This window comes from Silurus meridionalis, chromosome 13 (assembly GCF_014805685.1).
Source record: "Silurus meridionalis isolate SWU-2019-XX chromosome 13, ASM1480568v1, whole genome shotgun sequence".
In the NCBI taxonomy this organism is placed as follows: domain Eukaryota; kingdom Metazoa; phylum Chordata; class Actinopteri; order Siluriformes; family Siluridae; genus Silurus; species Silurus meridionalis.
In genome coordinates, this window is record NC_060896.1 from 14,032,774 (window position 1) to 14,060,620 (window position 27,847).

General features: G+C 35.9%; 3 protein-coding genes across 7 annotated transcripts; 2 read left to right on the plus strand and 1 right to left on the minus strand.

The window, feature by feature from the left end:
* Positions 1 to 1,886: 1,886 nt before the first annotated feature.
* On the plus strand, positions 1,887 to 7,521 carry fam169b (family with sequence similarity 169 member B). Its single transcript, XM_046863901.1, is given in 10 exon segments — positions 1,887 to 1,963; positions 3,180 to 3,298; positions 3,390 to 3,492; positions 3,575 to 3,660; positions 3,837 to 4,011; positions 4,446 to 4,553; positions 4,556 to 4,627; positions 6,067 to 6,195; positions 6,617 to 6,672; positions 6,908 to 7,521. Coding segments are annotated over 10 exon segments (888 nt in total). The 5' UTR covers positions 1,887 to 1,926; the 3' UTR covers positions 6,911 to 7,521.
* Positions 7,522 to 11,751: 4,230 nt separating this feature from the next.
* Positions 11,752 to 17,197, plus strand: arpin (actin related protein 2/3 complex inhibitor). The gene is made up of 6 exons (XM_046864518.1): positions 11,752 to 11,946; positions 12,052 to 12,127; positions 12,532 to 12,664; positions 15,397 to 15,603; positions 15,709 to 15,872; positions 17,006 to 17,197. The coding sequence occupies exons 1-6, from the start codon at positions 11,855 to 11,857 to the stop codon at positions 17,012 to 17,014; spliced, it is 681 nt and encodes a 226-aa protein (XP_046720474.1). The 5' UTR covers positions 11,752 to 11,854; the 3' UTR covers positions 17,015 to 17,197.
* A 443-nt stretch (positions 17,198 to 17,640) lies between these two features.
* Positions 17,641 to 27,486, minus strand: anpepa (alanyl (membrane) aminopeptidase a). Of its 5 annotated transcripts, none has more exons than XM_046864516.1 (21): positions 27,314 to 27,486; positions 26,373 to 27,004; positions 25,553 to 25,692; positions 25,197 to 25,342; positions 24,808 to 24,928; positions 24,567 to 24,721; positions 24,340 to 24,453; positions 24,036 to 24,179; positions 23,865 to 23,930; positions 23,660 to 23,725; positions 23,022 to 23,155; positions 21,562 to 21,644; positions 21,232 to 21,365; positions 21,052 to 21,107; positions 20,730 to 20,877; positions 20,549 to 20,637; positions 20,366 to 20,470; positions 19,302 to 19,469; positions 19,081 to 19,221; positions 18,766 to 18,847; positions 17,641 to 18,638 (listed from the first exon to the last, which is right to left on the minus strand). In XM_046864516.1, the coding sequence occupies exons 2-21, from the start codon at positions 26,963 to 26,965 to the stop codon at positions 18,480 to 18,482; spliced, it is 2,844 nt and encodes a 947-aa protein (XP_046720472.1). In that variant the 5' UTR covers positions 26,966 to 27,004; positions 27,314 to 27,486; the 3' UTR covers positions 17,641 to 18,479. The 5 variants fall into 5 exon arrangements, with proteins under 5 accessions (XP_046720472.1, XP_046720471.1, XP_046720470.1 ...); XM_046864515.1 differs by having other exon boundaries at positions 27,174 to 27,486; XM_046864514.1 differs by having other exon boundaries at positions 27,142 to 27,486.
* Positions 27,487 to 27,847: the final 361 nt, after the last annotated feature.

Genomic DNA, 27,847 nt, shown 5'->3' on the forward strand with positions numbered 1-27,847 from the left:
ATGTTATATGCCATACACCATGGCAAGATTGAGCACAACAGGAAGACCCAAGGTAGTTATACTGCATCAGCAATGTGTCTTTCAAGCATAGATTTCCAAATCAGACTGGGATTTCAATATGTGTTGTTTCAAGCTATTTAAAAAAAATACAAAGAAGGGCTATAGACACAGTGGTCAGCCAAGGAAACAGTAGGTAAAAGACACATCATGTTTACGTACCTTCAACATTGGAAGATGTCCATCAGTGCCCAGGCACACCTATTCACACAAAATCTGGCCAGAATGGAAGAATTGCAAACAAATAGCCATACCTTTCACATGGAAAAAAGGCTAAGTGACTTAATTATGCACAAAAATATAAGAACCGGGGTGAAATAAATGGCAGCAGGTGAAAGGATGGTCACACCAAAAAAGTTTAGTATATCATCTCAAGGGACAATACTCTAGAAATGAAACTTGAAACTTGGATATATTTTAGAGTAGTAAATGTGCAGCTTGTTTAGCAGTACAGATTTACTGTCCTCTGAAAATAACTCAACATACAGCCATTACTGTCTAAATAACTGACAACAAAAGACACTCTAAGTCAATATGTCAAAACTGTGTCTAAACTGTCAATATTCTAAATCTAGCACTGCCTTAATCATACTGGGAATGGGATTCACTAGGTTGTTGCTGGGATCCTCTTCCACTTATGGTGCTTCTCCACCTTCTGCTTGAGGATGCCCCACAGGTGCTCAATAGGGTACAGGTCTGGCGACATACTTGGCTACATACGTTGCCATATTGACGGTGTGTTTGGAGTCCTTATTATGTTGGAAAAGTGTCATGCGGCCCAGTTGGCCGTTCGGCCCAGGACATCATGTTCTTAAGAATGTCACAGTACATGTTGGAATCCATGTTTTCCTCAATAAACTGCAGCTCCCGAGTACCAGCAGTACTTATGAAGCCCCAGACCATGATGCTACCACCACCATGCTTGACTGTAAGCAAGACAACATTTTCGTGGTACTCCTCACCAGGGTGTCACCACACATGCTGGACACTAACTGAACCAACAAGTTTATCTTAGTTTCATCAGACAACAGGACATGGTTCCACTATTTTCCAGGTTTTAGGTTTTCTTCAGCAAACTGTATGCAGGCTTTCTTGTGAGCCAGCTTCAAAAAAGGTTTTCTTCTGGGACAACGGCAATGCAAACCGACTTCTTGCAGTGTGCTGCACATGGTCTGAGCGCTGACAAGCGGACCTTCTGCTTCTGCAACCTCTAAAGCAAAGCTGGCAGCACTCATGCATCTGTTTTTTTAAGCAGCTGTTGCACCTGATGCACAGCAAGAACATCCAGTGGTCAGTATAAGGGAATTGTACTCAAAGCAGCTCATTTTAACTGTTTAAATACAAGATAATCTAATTTAAATGGTCTTATCAAGCAGAAAGAGTCATGAACATGATAAATAGGACATGTGGCTTTGCATGGTTAAGTGATGTACAGCTGTAATCACTTAGGGTGGCTTCAGTTGTGTTATATATAAGTATATATATATATATATATATATATATATATATATATATATATATATATATATATATATATATATATATGTATTGATATAAGTATAAAAGTTGACAATGCCAGATTACATAGACAATAATCAATAATTCCTCACTAATAAATCAGGTAACTCATACATTATTACTGGCACAGTAGGGCACTAATGATAACCTGATGTACTGGTGATGGGTCAGACCTCTTGTGTACTCAAATTATGATCACTTATTTATTAAAAGTGTAATATATTGTTTAAATTGTAGTCATACCACGTTAACATACAGTTTGTAAAATGGATGAATCGCTGTCCTTCTATGATGCAGCAGGGGGCGCTGTTTCTCAAGTGTACTGATTTTAAAGGTTATTGCTCCTACAAAATGGAATCCAACTCTAAGTTGTCTGTCGGAAATCAAGGTAAGAATAAACCACTGGCTTGGACTGGATCCAACGTTAAACTGATTATATAATAATAAAAAATTTTTTTATTGCAAACAGTCATCTATGCGCAATTAAAATAGGAGAAGTAGTTTGTGCGCACAGTCTGAAGCTTTGGGCCACGCAAAACATGGACTTTATCCACCAAACTTCTAAAACAAACAGTTTGGAAATAAAAGGGTCAGTCCTGTAATAGAGTTTATTTAGTTAATTTAACTACCGAAACATATATTTGATTTAATTTTTTTTTTTTAACTTCAGATATTTTTATTTGTACCTAGGGACGTAGTGACGTCATGACGCTGACTACACTACGCGGTTGTTTTAGCGCCGCCTTTCTGCAGTTCTATTACTATTATTATTACTACTATTATACCAACTTGGAGCATACAACCTGTTTTAAAATGAGAAAAAAAATGTACATGCTTCACATACAGGAGGTCTCCATCCTCCCAAAACCCCTCAAACAAATCATTGCATGGAGGCGGTCACTTATTTTATAAAAGAAATAAAAGACCATTTTCCTTTCTTATTTGTTGTGCAAATAAATAATAGATAACAAATAATGCAAATGATAAAATAATATCTATCAATATTAATCTATAAAACCATGGGAAAAAATGTTTATCTTACAAACACTATAGACAGAAAGATGGCCTATACAAAGCAGTCTTGACAACTTGTGTGTTCATAGTTGCTCATTTACTTTTGCTTCTACTCTTTTTAGAGGGATTTAGAAACAGGGACATTCACTCCTGCATGCAGTGGTAAAACAATGACCATTAAAATCTAAAAAATCAGCACAAACTTAAAATTTAAGCATTTGAAGTTTGCAGCAGTGAATTAAGCATTTACTCTTTGTTTTATAAAAATGTTATCTAAAGGTTTACTTGCAAGAAACCAAAGGAAAATCATCCCATAACAAGTTACTTTTTCGATTTGTTTAATTCTTGCTAAATTCCTGACCCGATAGGGAGTACCAGCTAATAGGTGGGAAATGGAATTTTAAAAATAAGAAGAAAAGTGTAAGGAAAAAAAAGGCTAGTCTGTTTTTATTTTATGGAAAATATTTCATGAGTTGCTCAAAGTCTTATTTAAAAAAATATTATTAATGATTGAAAATTAATTGAAAATTATTGACAATGTATACCATCATATTGTTCTAACATATTTTGCATTAAATTAATTGCCCCAGGGAATTCCTACCCGGTGGATCTGCCTTGTCAGGATTATGACGCATTGCGTCTTGACCATGAATTCCTGTCAAGTCTTGAGTCAGGCACGAAGTCATTCCACCTTCCCAGTGGTGCAGAGGTCGGTGTTCATGACTACGCAGCAGTAGAGATAACAATAACCTACTATACTGTTAAAGAACATTGATAAATTGTAAGATCGTTGGTTACAGGTAAAAATATCTCATGACAATATAGGCCATCTCAGACTGTTTGATGAAGATGATCCACCTCATTCACTTCTTGCCCTCCATTTACCAGGAGAGGAAACCCAAGGTTCACAGCTTTATGACTTTTTATTCAAGTCAGTTATTTAAAAAAAAATATTTTTCTAAAGTAATGTAAATTGCTGTTTCAGTGGTTGCTGTATACATGCATCAAAGATGGTGGCCCATCAGTGATGTTTTGAAGACATCAGACAAATCCAGAAATGGACTTGTGATTGTAAGTTGATCACATGATTAAAAAAGATTTAGCTAAATTATAAATATTTTTTTCTGATGTAGGCAAAAGGAGAATCTGCCCCTGTGTATAAGTTAGATTTCTTTACAGTATGACTCATAGTAATAAAAATATTGATACCAGCCATTTTATCAAAATTATTACCTTTATCATTATAGGTGGAGTCAGTGATTGAGAGAGTTATCCTTTACCTGCTAAATCAAGTTGTGTTTGGTGTATTGGAAAGGTCTCCACACGAACTTATGTACTTCTCAGCTCATCCTGTGTCAGAGTATGGCAAAGTCTTCTGGCAGGATGGAGAAGCAGTTGGCTTTTACACTGTTAAAAAGAAAGGTTTGACACTAAATGTATATTTTATATATATATATATATATATATATATATATATATATATATATATATATATATATATATATATATATATATATATATGCACACAAACCTGATCCTACATTTCAGTTCACATTAATGTGAGCTATGGTGTATTATTATTATTATTATTATTTTAAATAAGTGAAAAATAAGATTATTATTAGCCGTAAATCATGTCAATTATCTGGCATACAAATCTTTGTTACTATTGTAACATATTAGAATAAGCAGATGATATAAATCTTTGATTTATGTTACAGCTAGAACTAAACTGAGAGCCATGCTGTTACAAATAAATAAAAAACATCTCTTGCAATACAATTTGTTGTTCCTCCATAGTTGAGTTGAACAGGACCATTGTGTATTTTAATATTTGTTTTTTCTCGTTCTTCAAGGGAGCCTGTGCGATGGCTGCACCGGTCAGAGTTACCTTCTTTCTGTGCTGGACACTGTGTTTGTGCGCAGCCGTTGGAGGAGGAAAGGCCTAGCTATGCAGATGCTGCAGGATTTTGCATGTCCATGCCCACACAGAGGGTGCTGGGCATTAGCTATCCCATATCTCCCAGTATGTATGCAGGTAAGATAAGATAAAGGTAAAAAAAAAAATGCCATGTTCAATGCAATTTGCGGGTGTGCCGATGTGTGCAGACTGTTTCACTTAGTTTGAAGTGGTTTCTGCCTTGTTACTCTCCCATGAATCATATATAAAGTCTCATTCTTATTGTGGAGACATGAACGCTGACCTAAGCTGAAAAAAGAGAAGCCTGTGGTTCTTTTGATGTTGTTCTGGAAGCATTTGTGATTTCTTGGATGAGTTGTCAATGCTTCCTTAGAGAAATTTTGGCCGGCTGGCTACTCCTGTTATTATTTTCTTGTCCAACTGTTTTTGATTTGGAGATAATAGCTGTGGTTCAGTGAAGTAGACTATTGCCAAGGCCAGAGGAAAGTTATCCTGACAATGTGTGCTTGTAAAAATGTATGATTTGCTTTGATGGTGAGGCTAATAATTCAGAATTATTGGCCTTCTTTATCATTTATAAAACAAGTGTGGTTTGTTATCAACACACTTACACAAACACATATACATTATACATATAGGGGCTAAAACGAATACAAAAAAGGATAAAAAAGATTTTAAAAAGATTCCCTCGATGCTTGATTTAGTCCATTTCACTATACATGGAGCATTGTGTTTCCCCATGTACCGTTATTACTGTTGCACCACCCGGTAAACTCTCTCAACAGAATACATACTGAATATATACAGTACTGAATACATTAATCCCACTGGAAACAGCGATGGCCCGAAGAGAATATTCATATGGAAGCCAGTTTCTGCTACATAAAAAAATATCTAATTCGGAAAAAACAATTCTGCATTTCCGAATTTTTTTTGTCAATTGGGAAGCGTCACCCCCTGTGTAGTGCCAGAACACTTTACACAACTACAATCAATAGAAACACATGGTATCAATCTAAGCGTTCGATCCCTGGAGAGAACTCTTTGATTCATTTGAATTTTCCAAATGTGTGATTCTTCCTCAGGCTGTTCCACAAAGTTGGAGTCAAAGAACTGTATAAAATGTATTCGGATGTGGTAATATTACATTTTCCAATCACATCACACCAGCATGACAATGCCCCTGCACAAAGAAAGCTCCATGAAGATATGGTTTACATCGTTTGGAGTAAAAGATATTGAATGGCCTGATATAGAGCTTTTTTGGATGATTTGTAACACTGAATGTGTCCCAGGAATCCTTAGCTGAACATCAGTGACTGACTTTACTAGCACTCCTTTGGATAAATGAGCACAAGTCTCCACAAGCACACTCCAAAATCTAGTGGAACATCTTCCCGGAAGAGTGGAGGTTATTATAACAAGAAATAGGGAGTGGAATTTGATGTTTAGAATGCATCATGATACACATCTTATGGTCAGGGGTCCACAAATCTTCCAATTTCGTAAATTTGTGGAACCTTTATTATGCATGTTGTCATAATCTTTGTGTGCAGTTTGCAAGAAGTACCTAGAGATTCACCAGGAACAAAGAGATCGCCTTTATGAGGTGGAGGCTCCTGGGAATTGGAGTCAGCGGCGCAATGTGTGGCTGAGAGTCCGAGTCCAGCATGGGCCAAGACATGGTGAGCATGCTCTAGTGGTGGGGTGATTACTTAGTTAAATATTTTCAGTAAGAAAGTGAATCTAAACAAAGACTCCAAAAGTGTTTAATTCCTTATTATCAGTGATTACCATTTTCTATATTAATGAACAGCATTTTTTTTTCTAGTTACATTTATTAACTATTGAATTTTTTGCAACATAGTTAGGTATTACAATAAATCACATTATAGTAGCTATAAACAGTGATGAACAGAGAGTAATAGATAGTAATGGAGTAACCTTTATCAATGTTTATTTAACATCCTCTTACAGAAAACACCAGCATATCAATAATACTACATTTTTTAATTTACTGTTTTAGGTGACAAACATAGTTTTGATGTTATCATATTGTGTGTGACCTTAGCAATAATGTATAAATCGTGTGTACATGAATTTCAGATGAAAATCCACACACCACCCAAGTTGACAAGCAGCTCACAGACAATAAAGTGAAGGTAAGGTTATATAATCCACTTTTAAATGAGTTTATCATTGCTTACTGAAAGTTCATAGTGCTGCTGTGTTTATCCACCATCATGTGAATCAAGTACAATAAATAAAAACTATAAATAATGATAAAGTTTTAGTTAAAACCATTTGGGACTGTTCTAATCAAGATCAACTATTGACAGCTTCTTAGTAAATCCTCTTTTACTGTTTTATGTTTCCACCTTCCTTATGGGCCACCAGTAAGGAAAAAAAAAGAGAGAGAAAAATTCAAACGAAGTTACATCTGGATTTAACAGCAGTAATGGTAGTTCATTGATCATTGACATGCGCATATCATTACAAAACATTAAACATTCAAATTTAAACTAATCTATAACCATATTAGTGAACTGTCAGCTAGAGCGTTATGTAGCATTTCATCTCTTATAAAAAGATTATTTCAGAAAACACATTTAACTGAAGGTTATAACAATGACAAAAGAATATATATTTTCTAGTTTGGCTGTCATTTTTAATGCACCCTTTTCTACATCTGGAACTCTTTTCCTTTCGAGAAATACAAATGAATCTTTCAACCCACACAGCCTGCTTCCAAGTGTTCAGGATGTACATAATATCACTGGTGAAGTAAATTTAAAACTGGTACTAATAATTATAATCCGAGTGTTTAAAACAATAAATCATATTGCACATTTACAAAAAGCACATGTTGTTTTTCTTACTTGCTGTCAAAATGTATAAGTATTTAATATAATTGTATTATAATTTGGGATAAATAATCTGCATTTCTTTTGTAATAAATGTAATAAATACTGTAATAAATGTATAATAATGTAATAAAAATGTTAACCAAACTTTTTGGATCGAATGGAAATTGCAGTGGTTTACAAACTACAGGTTTGAATAAATCCTCATAGTATTTGAGGTTTGGTTAATACTTGGGTCTCCATTACTAAATGTTTAACATTCAAACCGCATAAATGGAGCTTTGACCATGTCTCAGTGTTCATTTTAAAGATAAATATGGTAAGTTTTCAACCTTTTCTTGGTTCACTACTGCTTGGTAGATAGATCTATTTTTTATTTCATTGCACAGGGTACAAAGAAATGAACTTTTAATCCTTATGGTACATAAAAATAAAAAAGTTTTAAAAATGTAAACATGTGATCCATTAAAATATTAAGGTATTGAACATTCGAAGTCTTTATACAGTTTGTGGTTGAAAAGAAATAAAAACAAGTTCGAAGTCTGTGATGTGTGCTGCAAATAGTCTAAGCATTTACAGGTTGTGTTTTTTGGTGTTCAGTTCTCTAATGGCTCCAGGGTAAAAACTGTTCCTGAATCTGTTTGTGTGTGAAGCATCTACCAGAGGGTAAAAGGTCAAACAAATGGTGTCCAGAGTGGGTTGGGACTTTCAGGATGTTGTTTGCTCTGTTGTAGCAGCGAGAGCTGAATGGTTCTTCCAGGAAGGGTAATAAGCAGCCAATGATTTTTTGGAAGGTGTTGATAATCCTCTGAAGGGTTTGTTCATTTCTGCTGCAAAGCAACTGGTCTACCATACAATTATTCAGTATGTCAGAACACTCAATACAGCAGCGATATTAAAACAACAGCAGATCCTCTTATAAGTTGTTTTTCTTGAGAATCCTCAGGAAGTAGATTCGCTTTTGTGGTTTTTGTTGTTTGTAGTGTTTGTTGTCCATGTGAGATCATCAGCAATGTTTGTACCCAAGAACCTGAAAGTGGTGACCTTTTCCACACAGTCCCCATTGATGTAAATCGGATCAGGAACAGTGCTATGCTTACAAAAGTCTATGATAAAGTTCTTGTTTTTGAAACAGTGAAAACAATCACATTTGTGTCATCGGCAAACTTGATGTTGGGTTGTGTTGATGCACAGTCCTGAATGTAAGGGGCAAAAATGATAGGACTCAGCGCACACCCTTGTGGGGTGCCAGTGCTGATCTTAAGTGTGGAGGACAGGTAGTGGCCTGGTCTAACAGACTGTTGGCGATCTGTTAGAAAGTCCTTAATCCAGTGGCACATGGGTAGGGAATACCCAAGATTATTAAGTATTAAAGGCAGAGCTGAAGTCTAGTAAAAGCATCCTCACATAGTTCCCCTGACGTTCAAGGTGACTTAGTGCAGTGTAAAGAGCAATGTCATCTTCTGTTGATCATTTTTGCTTTGTAGGCAAACTGATGAGGGTCAAAACAGGGTGGGAGACTAGATTTATTGTGCTGTAGAACCAGCCTTTTGCACTTCTTAGTGACTGGAGGGAGTGCGACTTGGCCGTGGTCACTTGTTTTATTAATCCTGGGCAGTTTTGCCATTCTTGTTTACTGTTTGCATTTTACACAAAGTTTTTTGCCAAAAATAAAAACTCAACAGTGACCTGTCTATAAACAATGTCCACTTTTGCTGCCTGAAAAAACTGTGGTGAGGTTAAACATATCAGCTATCTTATTATTTGTCAATAAACTCTGTGGTGCCAAGCAATTATTCTTACACTCAAGCCTACTTCACACTGTTATTTAAGTAACAATACATGACAAGATGAGGTGTTATAGATAGATAATCCACAGTGTTTTTTCTTCTTCCTCTTTTGAAATTTCTGCCTTGAAATGAGACAAAAAAAACCTAGCTTTTAATGTAATTGAGAGATCAGAAAATGCAAAAAGTGCTGAGTCGAGTTTCCCTGAAAAAGATTTAAAGTATTGATGTTCACCTTGCAAGTTCCTGTGAATGAGCTGTATTAGAACAAACAGCCTTTTAGAACGAGCACATAAATATAAAAGTGTGATTTGCCTTGTGACAGAACAATTTCTGACCACACAGATAAAAAAAAAAAAAATCAACTGCACTAATGGTATAAAATAACTTATTAGTATGATTTAGACAAATAATTAATTCTGTCACTTTTATTGAAAGGCAGCAAATCCATTTTGTTGGCTTTGTATTGCATTCTTTTTCTTATTCTTGCCATTTGAGAATATCAAACATGCTGAAAATGTTTTGTGTACTTTGCTTGCGAATTGCATAATACTATAATTTACTCTTGCTTAAAATAGAAAAATGTGGCCCAGCTCTGGTGGAAATAGAACATTGATGACAAACTAAAAGACATGAAATTAAAATGGGCATTAACAAAATGAACTGATCTACACTTATAATGCATTTAAACATTAATGTCCTATAACAAAGTGCTGCTTAATTCTATATCTGGTAATTGGAAACTAAAATATCTAACTCCTCACATATACCGAGAATGCTTTTAAAAGTAATAGTAATAGTTTATTTTTATTAATTAAAAATGGAAATGAACAGAAAAGAATCCAAATCAAATCAATATTTGGTGTGAATACACTTTGTGCACTTGCACAAAATCAGGGATTTTGTAGGATCAGCGTTAGGCATATGATTAACTAAATATACCTAAGTCAAGTCAAGTTTATTTCTATAGCGCTTTTCACAACAGACATTGTCTCAAAGCTGCTTTTAAAGCTACAGTTAAGGTAAACGTTGTATATTTATCCCTGATGATCAGCCATGGTGACTGTGTCAAGGAAAAACTCCCTTAGATGTTATGAGGAAGAAATCTTGAGAGAAACCAGACTCAAAAGAGGAACCCATCCTCATTTGGGTGATATCAAGAGTGTGATTATAGTCTTTAAACAATACAGAACACTGGAGAGTGAGAACTAACATGAGCACTGGAATGTAAGATTATAAGTAATGTCCTTCCTACAGTTTTATACAGTCATTTGTGAATTTAGAACTAGGAGCTAGTGAGCAACTCATAAAACAGCTCAACATTTGCGATCATCACAGATCCAACACCAGCTTCTCCATGCCAGAGCCTTTACACACTCAAGGAGGTCCAGTGTCCAAACTCCACATGAAGCAGATCAATATCATATGTAGGTTGGACACAGTCATTCACTTTAACAGAAACTGGTGGCTTAGAGGCTTAAAGCTGGGCGAGGAACAGCTCAGATGCTAATGTGAGGATGAGGTAGAGAGTTTCCTAGTCTATATATTGTAGCAGATGAAAGGTACACCCTGCTTACTTCACTTTGACATCAGAAGATATCCAACAGTGCTATCAGCAAATAAATGGCAGAAACCAGAGGGACCCAGGTACACCCTATTGTCTTAAGAAATCTGGCCAGTATTTATGGAAGAATTAAGGCCAGAAAGCCATACCTCCTGACGTAGAAACAAGTCTAAGCGACTCAACTATGCATCAAAACATAGGAACTGAGGTGCAGAAAAATAGCAGGTGCTCTTGACTGATAAGTCAAAATCTGAAATATTTGGCTGTATCAAAATCGAGCGTGTCTGCAGGCAACAGTGAAGCATGGTGGAGGTTGGAATGAAGGCTAATGTAATTAAGAACTTTATTCAAAGTAGAGAAGAACAAGGACTCCTAGCAAGAAATAGTTTTGGCCACCATGGAGCTCTGACCATTGAGTCTGTCTGGGATTACATGAAGAGGCAGAAGAATTTGAGTTTTCGGTTTACTTTGCCTTTCAGTTTTCTCAGGAACATGACAAGCTGCATTAAGTGTAATCATACATAGTATAAAATAGTTGGTCAAGACCCCTGTTTTGCACTTTGCCATATCACATTTATGGCAAATTATTATTTTTAATCACCATCACCCCTTTTATTCCTTTCATAACAGTATTACTGTGGCACTCGTGCAAGCTGCAGGGCAAATCACAGGGTTATATTAAAGCGTTTGTTCTAACAACGCTTCTATTATATACCTTTAAAGAGAAAGACTCAAATATGATCCCACTGTAATAGTCTGTGTTTTTTCTTTATGGCAGGGACGTTTGTGATTTCCTGTTTCTCGATGGTTTATAGCTGCTATGAGGTGATAACTATAAACTACAAAACGCACGCGTTTTCATTCATCATTAAGAAAATTAGTAATCGCTGGCAAGTCTCTCTGCTATGTTTTAATTTTAACCTAAAACTATATTATATAATTTTGTAAGGATTCAAACCAGTGACTGTACACAGACATGCTTAGACGTTCCGTAATCCAAATACACCTCCTCGCCTCTTCCTGAACGTTGTCGCTTCCTGATGACGTAAAACAAGGAAGGGACAATAAGGATTTTTTTTCTTGTTTGGTCAATTTTATTATTTTAAAACCTTTACGCTAATCCTGCAAAATGAGTCGAATATATGACAACGCAGCGTTACAGAATAAACCTGTTCATAACGAGAAACTGTCTACTTTATGGGAGCCATCTGTCTATCAGAGGTAAGGAAGTGTTCGTTTGGCACATGTTTTGGAGAGCAAGCAGACTGAATCACTTGCTCAGCACAAAAACAACGCGAGTATAAGTTTGACTGATGTTCGTTTCAGTGGCCCTGGAGTTATTTTAGAGGGGACATTTGTTGATGTGTCTCGCCATGCTCTGATCGACAACACCAATAAAAAGGTAACTCAGACGCGGAGCAGACTGTGACGTCACGTCTTTGACATGTTGGGGACCTTTAATAAAAACGTCAATTCATTTACTTTTTCAAAATGGACATAAGGCCTGCTATAAAACGTAGTGACGTCAGACTTACTTTTTTTTTCCCCATCACCACCCTTTGTCGTATTTTAAATGTACAGTGTAGACATAGGAGTTTGGTCATCAGTGGCAGGGACAGGATTGGAAGAGCCAGAGCCTATTGGAAAAATGAAGTATGGGCCTTAAAAAAAAGACTTTTACATCACAGTCTTGTTCGTTTTAAGTACTTTTTGTTGCCGGGTATAAAATATACAGGGTCCACAAAATGTTTGTTATTTTATTATTGCAATGTGTTCTAGTGCAAACACTGCTTGATTGCCTTGTAGGTGCGATATAACATTTTGTACGTCAAGCCAAGTCGAATCCACTGCAGACAATATGACTCCAAGGGCAATGAGATAGAGCCCAACTTCAGTGACACCAGGAAAGTCAACACAGGCTATCTTATGTCATCTTACAGTAAGTACTTATATTGCAGCTGATGATTACTGTGAAATCCCTGTAACTGCCTAACCTTTGTACTTAATATATGATAGATTAGTATGTAATACTAACAAATAAACAGCCAAGTTACTGATATATTAAATAATAAAAAAAAACACTGCTACCACAATAACATGCAACCAATAACATGCAAGGAGGCAGATTAACTATGCTAACTTGTCCATAGGTGTGAATAAGTGTGTGATTTTGTAAATGCATATTGCCAGGCAATAAACAAATTCTTCCACCTTGCGGCCAGTGTTACTGGAACCGGCTCCAGAGCCACTGTTATAGTGACCAGAGGACAGTGTTTACAGCAGATGCATGAATGAATGCAGTATACCCTTTTCCAAGTGTAATGAGAACACCTCTACATTCAGGCAATTATCCAAATCAGCTAATCATGTGGCAGCAGCAAAGTGTATGCAAATACATTTTAAGCATGTCAGGTCTTCTTCTTCTTTCGGCTTCTTTTTGGCTTCCACTACTCTTTCCCATAACTTCATGGTGTGACTGAGCAACTTTATTCCAGGGAAGTTACTGCAGGTCTGCACATCTCCCTTATTTTTAAAGATCGTTACCAGCAAACTCCTTCTCCAATCTTGTGGCATCCTCTCACCTTTCACAATCTTGTTAAACAATCTGGGTAAAAACTCCTCTGCCATCTCACCTAAATATCTCCATGCGTCTGCTGGTATGTCATCTGGTCCTACCTACTTTCCACTCTTCACCCTCTTAATAGCTAATACCTTACAAATCCTAGCCACTTTCTGCTTCACCATCTCCATATCACCCAACCTTCTCTCTCTCTCATTTTCCTCATTCATCAGCTGCTCAAAATCCTCCCTCCATCTTCTCAACACACTCTCCTCACTAGTCAACACATTTCCATCTGCATCCTTTATTGTTCTAACTTGCAGCACATCAGCTCGGTCCCTCTGCCTGGCCAATCAGTCCAAATCCTTTTCTCCTTCCTTAGTGTCCAATTTCGTATACAGTTCCTCATATGCATTTTCCTTCGCTTTTGCCACATCCCTCTTTACCTGCTGCCGCATCTCCTTGTACTCCTGCCTACTTTTCTCATCACTGTCAATCCCAATTCTGTTTTGCCAACCTCTTTCTCCTTATGCTTTCCTGCACTTCCTCGTTCCACCACCACGTCTCTTTGTCTTCTATTCTTTTTCCAGATGTCACACCAAGTACCTTCCTAGCTGTCCCCCTGATCACTTCTGCAGTAGTTGCCCAATCATCCAGCACCTCTTCACCACCACTAAGCACATGTCTGACCTCTTCCCTGAACCTCATACTACAGTTTTCCTCCTTCAGTCTCCACCACCATCTTTTTTCAGTCTTCTTTTTTCAGTCTTCACTCTCCTTCTCTTCTTTACCTCCAAAGCTATCCTACAGCCCACCAGCTGATGCTTTCTGATAACATTTATCATCACCCCTTTAACTTCCAGCTTCACATTCATCACATCAGAAACTCTCTTCACCTCCACTACACTCTTACTAATCTCTTCCTTCAGAATCACCCCTACACCATTTCTCTTTCCATTCACACCATGATAGAACAGTTTAAACCCACCTCCAATGTTCCTGGCCTTACTCCCTTTCCACTTGGTCTCCTGAACACACAACATATCTACCTTTCTCCTTTCCATTATATCAGCTATCTCTCTCCTTTACCAGTCATAGTACCAACATTTAAAGTACCAACCCAAACCTCCACTCTTCTCCACTTCTCCTTTCCCTGCTGTCTCTGTAGACGTCTTCCTCCTCTCCTTTTCTTTTTTCGGCTAACAGTAGCCCAATTTCCACTGGTACCCTGTTGGCTAACAATACCTGTGGCAGTTGTTGGTAACCCGGGCTTCGACTGATCCGGTATGAAATTCTCTTTCGTGATCCGCACATTTGATTTGGCACATGTTTTACGCTGGATGCCCTTCCTAACACAACCCTCCCTATTTATCTGGGCTTGAGACTGGCACTAAGAGTGCACTTAAGAGAGTCTTATGCAACTATAATGGCTGGGTTAAGCATGTCAGGTAATGTTAACACTAAACACGAGAATAGAAGACTGGGACCTCTGAGAGTGTGACTGTGGCATGGTTGTTTGTGCCAGACAGTGGATGTTTTTTGTTTATTATGCCATTCAGTGTAGCCTGTTGTGGCTGAAAATCACAGGAGACCAGCAGTTTTGGAAATACTCAAACCAGCCCATCTGGCTCCAACAGCTGTGACAAGTACAAAGCTACTGGGATTCTATTTTCCCCCATTGTGTTGTTTGAAGTGAATATTAATTAAAGCTCATGGTTTTATGTATTAAGCTGCTGTCAAGTGATTGGTTGATTAGAAAATTTTCCTATTAAAATAGCTGGTGAATATATAGCATTTTCTTAGCAGTCTATATGATTCTCAGTTTTCAGTTGGCCAACACTTTAAGGCAGACATATAACCTCACGTTTAGATTTATTATAAACAGATACTGGAATGCAAAAGATTTTATTTGTAAATTGTCTAAAAGAGATTCCAACATTCCATCCTATTTTTTCTAAAAGGAAATCCCATTAGTTCCAGATGTGTCTGCAGAAGTGACTTGGTTCCACATTAAGAGCAGCTCTTCATACCAAGAAAATTATTCAGTTCTTATCAGGCCGATATACATTTGAACACTTGATTTTGTGTATGATCATGCATTTATTACACAGAACTGGAGGCTAAAGGTGAATCAGATCGTCTTACTGAGGAGCATTTGAAGGGCATAGTGAACAAAAAAGAATTACTTAGTATTACACAAAAGCATTGTCCCAGCCAGGCCTTTGCATTCTGGATTTTGGAGACTGAACTGGAGAAGACAGAACTGGAGATAGGACAGGATATCCGCTTGAAGACTAAAGGAGATGGTCCCTTTATCTGTGAGTTTTACCATGGCAGTTTGTTACAGTAGCTGTTGGGATATATAGCTAGATTTGGATGCATATAAACCTATCAATGCATTATTTCTTTTTGTGTGTTTCAAGTCTCTTTTGCAAAGTTGGATGCCGGCACAGTGACAAAGTGCAATTTTGCAGGAGATGAAGCAGCTGGGGGATCATGGACAGACAAAATAATGGCAAACAAAGGAGATGCACAATGTAAAGCAAAGCCAGCCACACTTGGTGAAGGGGCTGAGGAGGACGAGTGGGTAAGATAGTGACTACTCAGACTATCAATCCCGGTGATGCCTTATGTAGCCGGCCATATTTCCGGCTGTGTTTACCAGTAGAATTGTATAATTAACTAAAGATATCTATAATTAGGGGTGTAACGGTACACGATTTTTTTCGGTACAGATGTGTACTGAATGCAATCCTTTTTACATGCGGAACAAAGTTACAATCTGACTTCCCTCAGAAACGTATTAAATGGAGGACCGCAAGTTTGTTTAGTCTCTGCTTTTTTAAATTATTATTATTAAACTTGAAAACATACACAACAGTGCAAGGGTTATAAAAAAAGAAAATAGTTAGCGCAGTGTTACTGTGGCTACTCACTCCATACCCGAAATAAGATTTGTTTTGCACACACACACACAAACATCTGTTTTTCAGAAATGGGGTCTAAAAAATGTAAACTACTTAAATGTTTTCATTTATTTAATTGTATTTAATCTATTACATTTGTTGTATTTTTATTGATTACTCAATTGAATTAATATAATAAAAAAGCCTATTGCATAATTTGATTTATTCTATTTGATTTTTTATAAAATATTATTTTATATATTAGTTAACCAAGCAGGCATTTTATTTCAAATTGTTTAAAAAATGTAAACTGTTGATGTTCAAAATGTTACAAATAATAGATTTCATTAATAAAAAAAAACACAAGCATTTTTATGTTTTGCATTTCTTCTCCATAACCGTACCAAAATCGTACCAAACCGTGACTTAAAAACTGAGGTACATACTGAACCCTGGATTTTGTGTACCGTTACACTCCTAATATATATATATATATATATATATATATATATATATATATATATATATATATATATATATATATATATATATATATATATATATATATATGTGTGTGTGTGTGTGTGTGTGTAGAAAAATAGCACTAAGCATAATTAGCACTAAGCATAATTGAAAATCATGTTGTACTGTCATGCTAAATTTAATATTTGTCCCAATAATGTTGTTTCTTTAGTGTTTTAGATGCAAATATATAGAATGTGCTGCCATAACTTACTGTAAATTCAAAATTTGCCTGATATAAATAAGTTTGTGTTTACATTTTGTGTCACATTTGGCTGTATCCATTTTGCAGGAGGACTGAGCAATATACAAAATAGAGAATGGTGAAACATTGAAGACAGAATGACGAAACATTGTGAAGAGCATTTTCTTACCCAGACATACTTTATACTATCCACAAAGATATAATTTATACCATAAATTCTTTCATGCATGATCTTTTTTTATGTTCTGTACTAATAAATGGCATTTAATTAATAACTGAGGTTTTGTGTCTGTGTGCTGGGTTTTCTAATTCTCGGATTATGTAAAATGTTATGATTTTATTAATTATACAAATGTACAGTGATTAAAAATATGAGGCTATTTTGAACATAATGGAAGAATATGTTTAACTGCAAAAATTATTCAATGCAAAAAGGTTTCAGTTGTTTAAATTGCATGCTATGAGTACAAGTAAAAAGATTTTAACAGATTTTTTGTTGTTTTAGTGGTGTTTTTTAGCTACAGTCCACCAGTTCTTTTCTGGAATGTGATCATGACTAACTAGAATTTTTTTGGGCTGTGAAGCATTCTTGGCACATTTGTTTGTTTTGCTGAAGTGTGTTTAGTGCCGAAGAAATTATAGGATTTTATTTGGAAAAACATCTGGGTAGTGTTGACGTCTTTCTTCAATTAACAGAGAGAAGACAACTGGCACAACTGACATAGCATTATACCCACAACGGTCAAGTTTATGGTAAGTGAACCTGATAAAATGGCTGATATATGCACATAAAGGCCATGTGGATCCAATATATTGATCTATACATAAATACATACATACATACATACTATCAACCAAATAGAAAATCCTTTTTAAGAAAATAAAAATAATCCAAAAGTTTTATAATTTAATTGGCATTCAGAAACAGACAGATTTAAGGCAAGGAGTATATTCATTTATACTAGTTACTATACTTACAAAATATAATGTTGAGTAAATAAATATATTTATTTAAAATGCTCAATATTCCTAAGTAAGTAACATACTTTTGTTACTTCATCTGTATAATTTTTTTTAATTTGCAGTACTACACATGAATGAAGCCATAAAGTCTACAAAATTTCTAGGTTAATGTTAAGACTAATATGTATTTTATATTTAATTTGGTGCCAATTAGACAAAAACTGGCACCAGTATTATTTAAATACCTATACAATTGCACTGTACTATGCAATTTTACAATTATTTTCAAAGCAATGTGCTGATATTAAAATTATCTGAGATAATCTCCTATTAACTATGTTAAAAAAGAAGAGGATAAATTGCATAGTTACATAATTCTTCTTTTTTTTAATCAGATAGTTCTAGGGGGAGAAAAATGCATGTTTTTTTTATGTTCCGATTCAAAATGATCAGATCTCCTTATGAAACAGGCTTTTCTTGTGGAAAAAACTATTGTGAAACACAGGATGTTGTCTCTTTAACCGCACCATTACTCTACATCTGTTTCTCATTGCCCAGGCTGTACAATGCATACTGAGTTGTGCAAACCTGTGAATGCTCAGTGAATCTGTGTCTGTTCTATAAACCAGTTCAGCACAGTCTGTTTAGTCTCTTTCACCCATTTAATGTTGGCTTCAGTTCTCTCAATTGCCTGATCAAGAGCTCGTGTAGTTGGCCCAAGGCCATCTTCATCAAGTTCATTTCGGAACTGCTTTAGCTAGACAAAGACAATAAGAGAAGTGTGAGTGAAATCATGAGTTCTGAGGTGGAACTACGGAATAGAAAGTATCATTAGCATTGAAGTAATCTAATGTCACCCTGGTTGGTAACTTTTAATATATCACCTGTTGGAGCTCAAAGTCTGTAGAAAACCTCTCGGTCACATCATCAATTATCCCACCAACAGATATTATCCCACCTCCATACCTGTTTAATGAAATGAGTGTTAGCCAGGTGGATAATTGTATTACCTAGTAACTAAGGGAACAAAAACGCTGAGCACTCACTAACTGCTGAACTTAACCTTCGATCGCTGAATTGCTTGCAATCTTGGATAGCTTCGTAGCTCTTATTACTTTATAGTATGGGTTATGAAATAGAAATGAGAAATGGTCAAACTCTACAAGCTTGTACACAGGAATTTAGGGTTTCCAACTCACAAATGACTTATGTAGGTCCATTGGGCCCGAATGAAATCCCAGGCAAGAGCTTGTCCAGCTACATTTCTGGCAATGTAGTTTATGGTAGACACTGCATCCATTTTTTTTATCTTGTTGGGGTCTAGAGTGTACTCAAGGTATCTGGGTTGGGAAGAATGGCATTATTAGTGTTGAATATGTGTAGCCAAAGAAACTAGAGCATTGTGTTGCAAAATGCTTACCTGTTTAAGAGCCAAATTATTTTGGTGCAGGAGAGTGCATATCTCAGGACATCTTGTTCTGTTGCAAGTGTAGCTTCTTCATATTTTTTCCATGCAAAATCCCAGTCATCCTCATTTCCAGCTGCTATGGCATTGCAGTAGATGGTGGGCTTTAAGTGAGCTGGAATCCTTAACAAGAGAAATATTGTTAAGATATTAATTACAAATATCTTCGCTTATTGTCTTATACAGTGCATCCAAAAAGTATTCAAAGACCCTAATGTTTTCATATTATATGTTGCTTATACTAAAATGCTTTTAATTTGTTTAACATGAATCTACACTGTAATGACAGTGTAATGACAGCATATAGTATAACGCTAAAACAAACAAACAAACAAAAAATGATTTGTGATTATTATTTAAAGGAAAAACCAGAAATATCATATTCATATTCAGACCTTTTTCTATAACACTATAAAGTTGCTCAGCTATGTCCCCTTTCCCTGAATCATTTTAGAGGTTTCTACATTTTGATTGGAGTCTAGCCGTGGCATATTCAAATGATTGGACATGATTTGGAAAGTGCCTCTTTATAGGGTCTAAGACCGGAAAATGAAATCATAGCAAAAACCACTGAGCTGACTGCACAGCTCAGAAACAGGAATGTGTTGAGACAAAGATCTGGGAAAAGCTACAAAAATATTCAGCTGCACTGAAGGTTCCCAAAACACAGCAACCTCTACAATTCTTGAATGGAAGGACTTTTTTCATCGGGTCTTTGCAGCTAAAGTAGAGTTGTGGCTGTGTTCTGAGTTCTTTTTTACTAAGACCCTTCACACATGGTTGGTCAGTTTGGGGTCTAAATATTTTTGCACAATAAATTATCACCAAACATGGTTTGCTTTGCCATTATGGGGTATGGAGGGTAGATTGGAAAAAAAAACAACAACAAAAAAAGTTAAAATACTTTCTAAATCCACTGTATATTAATATATTAGCTTAATACATTTAATGTGAGTTCAGAATATAGTAAGCCAAAACATAAATGATAATGTTGTTCAGTAAATGTAAAATTCACCTACCGATTTGTCCCATTTTTCCACTCATTAAAAAGCTTTGTTGCCATGTCTGTGCACTCAGTAAAACCATTGCTGCATGCCAATGAAATGGCATTGATTTGGTTATATCTGCAGACAGATTAAAAAAAGATTACACAAAGCATTTAACACTTTAAGGAAACATAGATACATCAGACAGATACATACTGGTCAGTAAGGTTCCTTGGAACAGTTGCATTGTCAGTGTACTCTTGGAAGTAATTGTAAAGCGGGACAACTTGCATTCGCAGGTATTTCTGTAAACAGAGCATGGAATAAAAGACCAATCTATAGTCCCCAACTCATCTGTGAACTCACTGTCTACGGGTGTACTGTACATTATACTCACCTGCATAGGGCCATAGACCTCGGAGCGATCAAACATGAGAATAAAGTAATCCAAGTTGTTTACGGCTGACTCCCATGGAAAATACTCGGTTTCATTTATCAGATACTTGGTTGTACTTAATGCCAGTGTGACATTGATGTATTTGGCCCTTCACAAAACAAGGTAACATAAATGTAAATTACATTTGTAATGTACCTAGAGAGAACAATGTTGATATAGGATATGTGATTGTTAAAGGTGATATAAACGATGCAAAAATAATCACTTCTTTTTTAAAATCATTATACATTTCTAATCAGATAAAAAATTATAATGGATTTACCTAGCAAGATTAAATGCATCGTCAATTAACTGGCCTCTGTTGATGAGTGGGATAACCTAGAAAGAAGCACATTCATACTATCAGGAGGGATTGAAATGACTGTTCCCTGTTGGTTTTGAGAACAACAGTTAGATTATCATCAATACCTTTTGCACTAAATTAGGAAAAGAACATACTCACTTCATGATTGGTCTCCAGTTGATTGATAAGTCTATTCCAGTTCTGTTCATCATAATTCACTCTGTAATAACCGTTGCAGTTTAGATTGACTAGTAACCATCCATCATCAGTGACTTCATAAGCAGGCTTTCTAACTGTAGATAAACATTTTTTTTTTGTGGGCATTAGTATTAAGTCATATTAGATGCTTTCTATATTTGTTTCCTATAACAAGAACAGATTGAATAATTCACTGACAGTTTTGGACAGACAGACAGACAGACAGACAGACAGACAGACAGACAGACAGACAGACAGAAAGATTTAGTAAATTGAGAGAGAGAGATTTACCTGGCCCCTTATCTTTTAGTAAATCTTTCTTCTGAACAAAATCCGATTTCATATAAGTAATTGGAACCTGCCATTCAAGTCTACTGGAAAAACAGAAAAGAGTTACGCCTCAAATTTAATACAGAACGGGCTTGTCAATTTTTCCATAAACAAAATATGTTCACACTGGCTCATAACAACGGAAGGTTACCATGGTTCTATGAATGAGTGGATGACTACGGTGATTTCGTTTTGAAATTGTGCAGTATTAAAGATAACTTACTTTATTGACTATGACAATTATTCAGTGTAAATACAGATTACTTATTGGGCAATAAAAAAAACACTCAGGTGCTCAACCTCTGAGATTGTTCAAAGTTTTGATTCTGCTCTCTGCAGTCTGAGGTCACTCACTGCACTCTTTGCCAAGATGGAACTTAGGATTTAAGAATGAGAACGGACCGTTGAAAGCACACCAGTGTCTACTCAATCAATGAATATTCGCAAATATTTCCACAGCTTGTGAGCCATGTTTTATGTCTCTGTAGGCTATAACTACTTATTCTTAGCCCACAGTGTATAGTTTAGTTTGAACTTCACTGTGGCAATCGGTTCCCTATGTAACAACAACTTTGGGATGCTGCCACATTTTCTTTTTGTGATGGACAAATTATTTCCTGCATATTTTACTACATTACCCACAGTGCACTGCACATGCACTACAAGGGATATGCATTCTTTCTGCACTAAAGTAACACAAGGCAGAGTGATTAAATTTACTTTACATTTTTTACTTATATATATATATATATATATATATATATATATATATATATATATATATATATATATATATATATATATATAGTCGTTACAGGATGAATACCAGTCTATACAAACTCCTACAGAAACATAAGTTAAATGTTGCTTGACAAGCACTAAAACAAACAGATCTGTTATAAAGGTGTATTTAATACAGAAGATTGTTTTTTGTATTTTAGGTGGGATTGTCCTACAATGTGTAGCATTGCTGTGTTTTTTGTATTTTAGGTGGGATTGTCCTACAATGTGTAGCATTGCTGTCTCAGAGCTCTAAATCCTGGTTTGACCCTAAACTTGGGTAACTGTCTGTGTTCTCTATTTGTTTGCACAGTTTCCACCCCACTGTCCAAATGCTTGCAGTTAGGCAGCTCAACTTTGCTCAATTTTCCTTAGGTTTAAATGTGTGTGCAATGTTGTTCTATCTGGAGATACGTTACTCGACTTACACGTATTGTAAGTCGAGTAACCTTTAGTTCAACTGTTAAAGTGGATATTGAAGATAAATTAATGAATGAATAAATGAATGAATATTTATCTTAAATAATTTATAGGTTCAAATATTTTATAAAATGCCATTTCAAATAAATATCAAATATAAATAGATATCTATATATAAATAAGTGATTTCAAATAAATATCTAATTTTTCTTGTAGCTCACCCAGGGTCCTTTCCTCTCTTTAAAAGGAACTGCTCCTGAGCAATCTCTCCAGTGGTGGTATTTATGTTGATGACTGGGTAGCCCACCTGCTCAGTCCATGATGTCATAATGCTCTCTATTTCCTCATGTGTAACCTGATAAGGACAATACCTTATATTATACCATATAACCTGATAAGGACAATACCTTATATTGCATTATTAAGTGATGAGTAGGTATGTTCATATGGTATTAACATTATATGACCAAAGGCTTGTGACAATTTTGAAAATTCCACAAATTGCATGCTGGTTATTGTAGTCTTTGTATGCTGTAGCGTTTTTCTTTTCTAAAACTAAGGCTTCCAATCCTATTACAGCATTGAAATGCTACCTGTGCACAACACAAAGTCCATGAAGACATAGTTATGCATGGGCAAATTCACACAGCCCCATTTCAAAATCTAGTGGAAAGCCTTCCCAGAGAAATAGAGCTTATTATAACAAAATCTGGAATGAGATTTTCCAAAAGCTCAGGTGTACACAAACTTTTGGCCACAAGGTGAAATTTCAGGGACAAATATAAGTTTATTCTTTGCTATTGTGTTGTTTATTTTTTTGTATTCTTTATATGGGTGAAAGTAGCTACAGCACATTTACCTCCTTCATACACGTCCACAGGTCTTTAGTGTCAGCATTCTTGTATTTGTATCTCTCAAGGTACTTCTAAAATAGTACATTTGTAATACAGTATTAAAATATACTTTATATGTTAATTCAGGTTTTCAAAAAGCATAAAGCAAAAATATATAACTGTATCAAGTGTTCCAGACTTGTTATAACCACTGACAGACACAACACTCACCCTAAGTCCTTCAAAAAACTTTTCCTCCCCCATGTATGCTGACAACATTCTAAGCACAGCTGCACCCTATGGAGAGGAAAGAAAATCTTGCTCACCAAATCACACATAAATCATTTCTAGTAAATGTATACACGGGCCTTTAAATTTAAATTGAAGAGACATTAAACCAGCCTTGTTGTAGGTGATGCTGTCAAAGAGTCCCAAGATTTCAGATGCTGTCTCAATTTCTGACTCGCTCAAGCTGAGAGGGTGAGAAGCGTTCAGTGAGTCTAGCTCCATAACTGGCTGGATTTCCTTCAGCACAAACATATCCCTCTAAAAAAATAACAGTATGATGTAATTTCCTGTGTGGCAGCTAAAGTTAAGAAAAAAGTTCAATTAAAGCATCATTGATGCCCAGAAAATGGAAAATTATTAATTATCTGTAAATTAAAATGTCAATGTACAATAATTTGTTTAAATGGTTAAAACATACTATGTTCCACGTAGGCTCGATGTCATCCACTCCCAGGTATGAGATGTACGTTGCAAATCCCTCACTTAGCCAAAGGTTGTTCCACCACTTCATCGTGACAAGGTTTCCAAACCACTGTATTTTCATCAATGAAAATTATTAAATTAATGCTGTCATAAAAATGTGCCATTGCCTGTACACACATAGTGTCTCATACAGAATAATTATTTAATAATGAATAAATGTACCTGATGTGCAAGCTCATGTGCTATCACAATGGCAACCCATTCTTTATCGGAAGAAGAGGACACACTTTCCTTATACAGCAGAGCTGATTCACGGTACATTGTTAAACCCCAGTTTTCCATAGCACCTGCACTGAAGTCAGGCAGGGCAACCTGATCTATAAATATAAGCATATTTGGTGTAAGTGACCAGTTGCTTGCTACTTGCTTTATTACTTTTCTTAACCCATGCGTTTAATCTCACCTAGTTTGTTTAATGGGTATTTTAAGTTAAATTTCTTTTCATAAAAGCTTAGAATCTTCCCAGTGATACTCATGGCATATGTGGCATGTCCAGCAGCCACAGCCTCGGGTCGGGCCCAGATCTTTAAAAACAAAGAAAACAGATTGAAAATGATGGTCAAACTTATAGATTTTTTTTTATTGCCTGAAGTTTCAAATTCAATCTTAGTCCAACTTTTATCATATAATATAAATTATAGATGTAATGTAAATATAAATGTCAGCATATAAATGTCAGACTGTATACCAGTATTTATAGACAAAATCAACAGTTTTATACTGCATTTTTAACTAAATGAATATACTCAAATTATATATATTTTTTAAGTATATTATTATACAGTAACACACCGATATTTCCTTCTTATCATGTTCATCGTGCTCATTCATAAATTCATTTACTGTGACAGCCAGGAGATATGTTGACATGATTGGTGTTGTGGCAAATGTAGAGGCAATCCACTTATTTCCTTCTTCTTCCACATATCTTTCATTGTCTGTTGGATACAACATACAAAGCAAACTGTTGTTATCCACGTTTAAAGGCAAACTAGATTGAGGCAAACAATGTAATTAACAATGTAAATAATATAAAATAAAAAGTTATCATAGCAAGGCCAATCATGTTAACTATGACATCAACCTAGACAAACTGCCAACTTAATCTTATTTAGATTGTATCACAAAACCAGTTTTGTGTCTCTTACCTAATTTAGCATTGGAAATGGCTCTGGTATTAGGTCTGTGGATAATGGTAATATTAAAAACTGCTTTCATAGCTGGTTCATCAAAGCAAGGGAATACTTTTCGAGCATCTGTGGCTTGCATCTGGCTTGCGACGAGAAATCTGTTGAAAAAGTGTCCAAAAACATAGACAGGAAATCCAAACATTTCAAAGAATCATTCCTTGTCACATTAGTTATGGATACAATCATGTGTTATTCAGAACATTAGCTCTGCTTAAAGCATTACAGCTGAGATAACTTCCTTGGAAATAGGTGAAGAAGAAAGCTATAAAACTGGGTAGGAACAGGGTTGGGGGCTCCTTCTACAATAAACACAGTTACATAAATACTGCCATGGCCAAGAAATGGCTCTGGGTAATCTGATATTTGGAAGGGAATGTGTGAGTTTCCGTGTTCTTTTCTCTCTTTGGAGACACACATACACACACTCTCACGAATGCATGATTTCCATGAGTATCATGCTATAAAGAACTGCCAAAAAACTGAAATGAATTTACATAATAAAAACAGAGCCAAAATAAAGAATAAACGTTTTACACAGTGTATTCATCAAGCCCCACAGCCCTACACTGCTTCAGGTTCTTCGACTGAAATATCCGATCAAACCATTACCTAAGTATTAAGCTATTTATGAGCTCAGACAGGTGTGTTGGGAACAGGGAATGCAAAAACAATGTAGAACAGTGAGTCCACATAGTACTAGGCTGAGAAAGCAGTCATTTAAGCAACAAAAGCATAATACATATTAATATAGGGGAATTAAATATTTCAAAATGCTTACCTTTTCTCTTCTTTATCATCATGACCTTTCTCTGTGTACTGGCTTGGATAAAGACCAGTCAAATCATCTAAAAGTTCCCCTTTGAATTTAGTGAAAAGTTCATAATAATCCCCATTTCCTTTTAACTGTTTTTTAAGCAGGATCTCAAAGAAATTAGAGTCATTGTGTAAAGTGTATCTCTCTACTCCTATATTTTCTCTTGTGTTTTCTTGGGTCACTATAACTGTTTCAACAGATAGATCCAGGGCATGAAGGAAGATAGTCCATGTGTCTTTCACACATTTAAACCTGACTGTTGAGTTTCCTTCAAAAAGATAATCTTGCTCAGTGGCGTTGGGCAGTCTCGTGTATAGGTGTAGTTTAAGGTTGAGTTCATAGCTCTCCGGAATCAAATTTTCTGGAAGTCTCAGAGTTGGTGGAAGTCCTGTTGGAATCGGTGTAGTAGGAACCGGGCTCGGTGGACGCACTGGTCGGTTTCTTGCTATTTGCATCTGGTACAGGGTGACCATAACAATGATGCCACCAAGCGCAGAAAGTGTCAGCACCACTGTGGCAATAGCCAGAGTTTTAGAGATGTACACTCCTTTAGCCATGTCTGTCCCATGTGAGAAACTCCAACATTTGAATCCAACCTAGAGGAACCCGCAGTCTTTAATTAGACTATGAACTTTTCCGTAAATCAAGGAACTGTACACAATGGATGGCATGACAGCACCGCCTACATTGTGATTACACATTAACTAGAATAGGTAATCAAATAATCAAGTACTTTGCATATGTTTGTCAGGATTTTGTCTTCACCTCTGCCCACCACAGACGAGTCCAGAACAAGGAGGAAGAAGTAAGCTTTGCTCCACAAACATGATCAAAGTATTAAAACATGCTGGCATAAAAAAGAGCTGTATGGTTTTCTGTCTCCTTCTCTAAGTACAGGTACTAACCTATAAAGCAAGTGATGTTTCCACAGGTTGCCATTTGATTCCATCCTGCGCCCCTCTAGATTACATTCAAGTCTAAATTACGTTCTCACTCACCAAAGCTACATATTCTTTGTAGGTTTCCTAAAACTTTGTAACGCTCTGGTCTTTCACTAGTCCTGGTCTAATGCACATACAAGAATCAAATTGGTAGCATCTGTTTCTGTAAAAAGAGTATCAAAGAAGGGGAGGGGATCGTAGCTCCTTTTCCCCTCCCTGGATTACACATTCTTAACTGCATTAGAAAAAAGCTAAGAAAAAAGTGGAAATCCAGACTAAGGCAACTATAAATTAAAAGACGCTGGGTTTTGTGTTTGTGTAATTAATATTTGCCGTTTGTATTTGAACTGGATGTGGCAAACAAAACTTAAGAAAACATTCATTTAAGAAAAAAGAAAAAATGAGTAATGTGTATGTCATATAGCCCTAAATGTCTAGGGATATTAAAATGATGTTAAACTGAGGTCTATGAGTTGTACAGGAAACCCTTTTATATCT